This window comes from Echinops telfairi, unplaced genomic scaffold, assembly GCF_000313985.2.
Source record: "Echinops telfairi isolate 266 unplaced genomic scaffold, ASM31398v2 ScPeMD7_7469;HRSCAF=8507_1, whole genome shotgun sequence".
NCBI lineage: Eukaryota > Metazoa > Chordata > Mammalia > Afrosoricida > Tenrecidae > Echinops > Echinops telfairi.
Window position 1 is genome coordinate 8,090,846 of NW_022111373.1, and position 6,430 is coordinate 8,097,275.

General features: G+C 37.9%; 1 protein-coding gene across 1 annotated transcript in view; it reads right to left on the bottom strand.

Moving 5' to 3' along the window:
* Positions 1–6,430, bottom strand: part of RAD50 (RAD50 double strand break repair protein) — a 77,888-nt gene that overhangs the window by 54,328 nt on the left and 17,130 nt on the right. Inside the window, exons 4-5 of the mRNA XM_013004547.2 lie at positions 4,492–4,677; positions 3,969–4,173 (exon numbers count right to left, since the gene is read on the bottom strand). Coding sequence (XP_012860001.1) covers positions 3,969–4,173; positions 4,492–4,677 — 391 coding nt within the window. The remainder of the gene's footprint in view (positions 1–3,968; positions 4,174–4,491; positions 4,678–6,430) is intronic.

Consider the following 6,430-nt stretch of genomic DNA (forward strand, 5'->3'; position numbering starts at 1 on the left):
GTCTTTGTGGGGGTCAGTGGAGCGGGGTACATATATAATACATACATACACACACAAATATCCATGCTCATGTAATCACTCATACAAGTTAACCAGAACAGAACTGTGTGTGGAAGAGCCTGCGGTTAGATTACAGAGCCCTATGTTCAGAGCTCAGTTCAACAAGTAAGAGCTGGCAGAGTATGTTATGCTTTAGGGTGAGTTGTCCTGATTACTGTGTGTAGGTATTGTGGTTGTTACTCAGGCACATTTGAGGACACACTTTCTTTTCTTGCAAAGCAGCCTGGCTGGAGAGAAGACAGGCATGCATAAAGATACGGCAGGAAACGACAAATGCTGTAGGTGGTACGAAGGGGACGGAATTACTGCCTGGGGAAGCCAGAATCATTTTACATGGACTGAATGTAGGGTATGATTTTGTTGGTCATGAATGGATAGGCAATTATGGATAACAAAATATAAACTGTCTTTGAATATTATGAATAAAATTCATATAGTTGAAATGAGTATGAAAAAGAACTTAAGTTGGGCTAAGTTATAATATCTAGTATTGATTGAGTGATGCCAGGATTCCAACCAAGGCTGTGACAACTCAAAGGTTCACATGCTTGTTATTTAACTGGGACCAGTTACACAGGACTTATGGTAATCTTATTCTTGGTATCCTTGGAGCCTAGATAGACACTGCATGGCACAAAGCAGGTAGCTCAATAAACATTTGCTACGTGGATCATCTCCAACGTCTGTTACAGCTCTGAAAGATTCTTCCCTTTACAGAAATCAAGACCCCAAATCACCTTGCCAAAAAGGGCTGCTGTAAGCAGGCTTTAACATACCGCTTTCAGCAGCTTGCAGCTGTGCTACAATGTAAACTTGCCCGTTTTGCAATTTCAAGAATTTTCTTTCACAGCATATCTTACCTCCTTCATCCCATCTCCTATTACCATGTATCTATTGGTTACACAATAGGGGCTTGCATGTGGTTCTGAAGCTGGAAGCTAAGTCACCAGCTTTCAAATGTCAGCTGGGTTAACCATAACGGGCAGGTCTCAGTAGTTTCCAAACTGAGAAACAATCATGCTGACAATCTATTTCTGAAAATCAGCCAATGAAAACAATATGGATAAAAACAAAATAATGTCCATTATGGTGCTGGACGGTGCACCCTATGTTGAAAGGCACTATACAAAACACTGCAACAATAGATGCAAACATACTAAAGACCATAAGATGGCACAGGACTGGGTGACATTTCATGATGTACAGAGCATGCCCAGAACTTGGAGCTGACTCAATGGCTGCTAATGACAATGACTACATCCTGTCCTCTGACCTGTGCTACTGAGTTCTGTTTTCCATTCTTGTTTTAAGTGGGAATTCCTTTAGAAGTTGTTTCCAAGTTCAAAAACACCCTCTGGACCTCTTGCTTATTTCCTTTTCTACACTTAAGTACATGTAGTTGACAGCTCCACTTACCCCTTCTTTGTTCTCATTTCACATGAGAGCCCACCATTATAAACATTTCATTGCATTTTTTGTAGTCTGCATACTTAACTCTGTCTACTAAGTTGTGTGTCCTGGGATAGCAGCTTTGTTTTATGCTATTGGGACAGAGATTAAACAGAAGATGTCAGAGAAGGAACCCTAAAGACTGGCTGGATTTGAAGAAATGAAGCAGGACATGATGCCACCATGTGAGAATTACGTCAGTGTCATGAAGAGAGAGAAGACACGCAGGCGCTGAGACGTCTGTGGAGTACAACAGCAGAAGCATTAATATTCAGTGCTCTTGTCAGTCCAGTTCTCTGGTAAGACTCTGCTCGGAAGTTATTTTTATGAGCACAGAATTTTTTTCCACAAGTGTTGTGAATGGTCCCATTCATCCGGTGCTTACTGTAGGCCAGAAACTGATCAAAGTGCTTTAAAATACCTGGTTGAAAAATGATACAACCTTATGAAGTTTTAGAGGCAATTATTAAATTGAGGCTCAAGCCCATTGATACTAAAGTAGGGGAGAAAGCCAGAATTTGAGTCCAGGCCTCCCTTGTTCCTGGGCTTTTTTAAAATCTTAAGTTTTTTAGTATAGTCACAGTAAAATTCACCTTTTAAAAAGTATACAGTTTGATAAATGAGGGAAAATACATACAGTAGCATAACTACTACTATGGTCAAAATATAGAACATTTCAATCACCCATAACAAGTTCGCTCGACTCTCTTTTCTGTTCCCACCCTGAACACTCTGATCTGGTTGACATCATAGTTTTGCCTTTTCCAGAATGTCATGTAAACAGAATCATACAATATGTACCCTTTTGTATCTATCTTGTCAAAATGCTCTTAAATTCATCTATATTGTTATATGTGAGATCACTTTTTTTTAGTGGGAAGTATTACAGTGTATGCCAGCGTACAGTGAAATGTGTTTATCCATCTCCCAGTTGATGAACATTAGGTTGGATCCAGCTTCGGGATATTTCAAAGCTTTTATGTGGACATATTTTTAACTTTCTTCAGATAACTCCCTAGAGATAGAGTTTCTACTTAACTTTGAAAATAAAAAGCTGCCAAAATACCTTTCACCACTAGTGTCCTGGTCACTATGGATACTCGTTGTCACTCGGTACTGCTCGTTTGAGCTTTGAAGAGTAGCCATGTAGTAGTATTTCAAGGAGCCCTCGTGGCACGCTGGGTAAGTGCACAGCTGCTAAGCGGGACACAGCAGTGACAGTCTGCTGCTGTGAGGATCATAGCCTTGGAACCCTTCTGGGGTAGCTCTCTGTCCTACAGGGCACTTACATCTCTCCAATGTGGCAACAGTTCAACAGACTCTCACAATGGTTTTAATTTGTATTTTCTTAGTGGCTATGGATAGTTTAGCATCTTTTCATGTGCTTACTTTCTATTTGAGTAATATGTTTGAAGCTTCTGTTTATTTTTAATTTTGTGTGTGGGAGGTTGTTATTGTTATTGAGCTATAGGAGGTTCTTTACATATTCCAGATACAAGTCCTCTATCAGGTACGGATTTTGTAATAACTTCTCCCATTCTGGGGGTTGTCTCTTTACTTTCTTGCTGATATAGTTTCCAATACAAATGTATTGATCAAGTGCAATTTATATTTTTTATCATTTTTGCTACTCTCATTTTATGTTAGCTTCTAGTGAACCCAGATAATTTATGTAGCTATTCAATTTACCTTTTCCTAAAAAGTTTCCATGCTTCTGCACAGCTGTTCAACACTACAAATCTTGTTCTCTATGAGCATTGACACAAAAATAAAGTTTATAAAGTTATAACTCAAAGATCTATACCAGTATTGACAAATGAGTTTTAAAAAACCAAATCAACATTTTTTAAAATGATCAAAAAATTGTTTCTATCTTGAGGTACACTGGGTTTCCAGCAATGTGCTTATTTATTGAAACTATAAAAAATGTAGGTCAAGAATGCTGTCATGCAAGAACCACTTAAAATAAAATAACTGAACAGAATTTCTTTTAAGCCTTACTGATGAGCCACTAAACTTATTTCATTTTCAAATACATTAAAATATAAATTCCAAGTTCTGTGCAACATTCTGCGAATTGTAAAAATTCCCTAGAGCTCTCTCTCTCTCTCTCTTTCACACACACACACACACACACACACACACACACACACACACACTCTCCTTTGGTTCAGTCACTATACTGATATTTAACAAGACATTAGGAAATTATAACATCATGTAGTCTCCAGTAATTTTTGAAGAATTACAATGTTATTCAAATTCATATGAAAAAAAGTGCTTTAGGGTGAAAGGCAACTTTCTGGAAGGCAAAGATCTTGTATAAATCTTGTTTACTGTTTGAATTTTACCACCTTAGTAAAAATTTGGATTCTTATACTACCTATTTCCTTATCTTTAAAGCTAATTCCTAGTTTTAACATAAAAGAAATCCAAATTTTAAAAAAAAATCAAATTACCTTCAGTGGATTCAGTTCGTTCTCATAGGATTTGATGATTTCCCTTGAAGATGTTAACTGGGCTTCCTTGCTAGTAATCTGATCTCGAATTTCACACACTTTTTCTTTATTTTGCTTCAGATATTTTAATTCTGTTTGGCATTCTTTTACTTTATGACCTTGTGTCTGACGTACCTGCCGAAGTGTATCCAAGGCTTTAATATACCTTTGAAGATATTAAATAAAAATAAAAATTAGGCTAATTATGATATTCATTATAGTGGAATATTATGCAGTCGTTAAGACATATTTACAAAGTTTTACTAACTTAGAAATTGCTTATGACATAAAGATAAGTGAAAAAGGTACACCTATACTGCCTAACAGGTTAAGAAGCATATGTACAGGAATATAGTCAATGCTTGCCACCAGGTTAGAGGTTACAATTGATAACAATTTTGTTTTAAACTTTTCTATTTTAAAAAAGAAACATGCAAATTGCAAACATGTTCAATACTTAATACGCAACAAAGTCTAAACCAACCTTGTTGCTGAAAAAATCTCATCAAACTTTTGCTTCAGAGCCTTTCCTTCACTTAAAGGCCAGTTAGAGTCTTCTTGGTGACAGAAGATGACATTATTTAGCACAGACTTGGAAACCCCAAGTGAACTTATCATCTCGCGGTCGATTTCTGCACACTTAGAGCTGAGGCTGACTTTTTCCCCATGCCTGCAGAAAATGAAATTAAGAGTACGTATGAAATACCCTTCAGTTTCCCTTTTCTATTGCTTAATCAAATTGATCACAATGCCCTTGATAAACACAAAAAGATTCCCTCACCCATCCCATTAAAAATAACTCTGCTAAACTCTTAAGGTGATTTAGTAGTTTACTGATAAAATACAAGGAGAAGTAAAAAGTACTGCTACTAGGGTTCTAGTTCATACTGGCACGGATTTATTCCAAACACAATGTGTTGAAGCATTTGGTGGCGTAGTGGTTACATGTTGGGCTGCGATCTGCAAGGTCAACAGTTTGAGACCACCAGCTGCTTTCCAGAAGACAGACCGCTTTCTACTCCTGTAAAGAGTTACAATCTCAAACTCACGGGAGGCAGTTCTCTCTGCTCCATAGGGTCGCTGTGAAGCTGCATCAACTTGATGGGGGTAAGTTTGTAAGTCAGGGATTAGTAGACTGCTGCAGACAGGTTCTACTCTCAGTAATGTAGTTGTCTTAGTCTCATCAGGGGGCCTTCACACAAAGGTCCAACCAGTGCAGTGCTTTTGTAGAGATCGGCGGGGTCGTATGGGAACTCCAAGTCGAGAGGTCAGTTCAGACGGTTACTGGTGACTGTTCTGGGGAACCTCAAGGGGGTAATCTTGACAGATTTCTCCAAGGACACAGGATGATCATGGGGATTTTTAAGAACAATACTTCATTGGTGGAAAAGATGTCAGGAAAATTACACCAAAGAATATTTTTCACATCATGGCAATGCACTTGTTCATTTTGAGGGTAGCAAGACCTGGACCGTACTGTAAGAATTTCATTGTGAAACTTTATCCCATTAACTCTGCAGTCCCGAACATGCAATATTCAACTCCCTTTTTTCCCTCAAACTCAAAAGAACATGGAAAAGAACACAATTTGAGACCCACAAGGATGCCAAAACTGCTATTTTGAAGCAGTGCAAATAAAAGATGTCAGAAATCTTTGTGGAAGGGTTCGGTTAGATGAAAACACCACTTGCATAAGTATATGGATCTACATGAAAAATATGTTGAGAAACAGCTTCACACTTTATTTTTGTGTAATAAAGGTTTCTGTGATTTCCTGACTGCTGCATATATGAACATTGATTGTGGATCCAACTGAAAGGAAGCCTCTGACAAAGTCAGTCTTTCTCCATTTACCATGATAATCTTTATTGGTCCAAATGTGAGAATTTACTTTATTGACACTCGGGTGTCCTCTTTAGTCTCCAATAAAACATTCTCAGTATATTCAGTGTAATGCTTTCAAAATATAAACTGTAATACATAAAGAGCAGTAAGGAAAATCTAGTTGTTAGTAGATATTCTGTAACTCACTTCTGTTGTCAAGTCTGTTTCTTAAACACTCCATAGGACACAGTAGAGCTGTTCCATTGAGTTTCTAGGGCTGCCACTTCATTCTCCTATGGAGCTACTGGGTGATTTACACCTCCGACCTTGGGTTAGCAGATGAGCATTTAGCTACTGTGATATTTTAGCTTGCTAGATCTTGGATAAAACCACTGCCATCTTTTAACTGCCATGGCTATTATCTAACTGTGTATAAGCAAGTACCATTTGCTGAAGATAATTGTTTCAGTCATACATGGATAGGAATCTGCCAGAAATTCAAGCCAGTTTCAGAAAAGAAAGTGTGATGAGGGATATACCATTGCTGATGTTAGACCTTTGCTAAAAGCAGAGAATACCAGAAGGATGCTTTTTGTGGG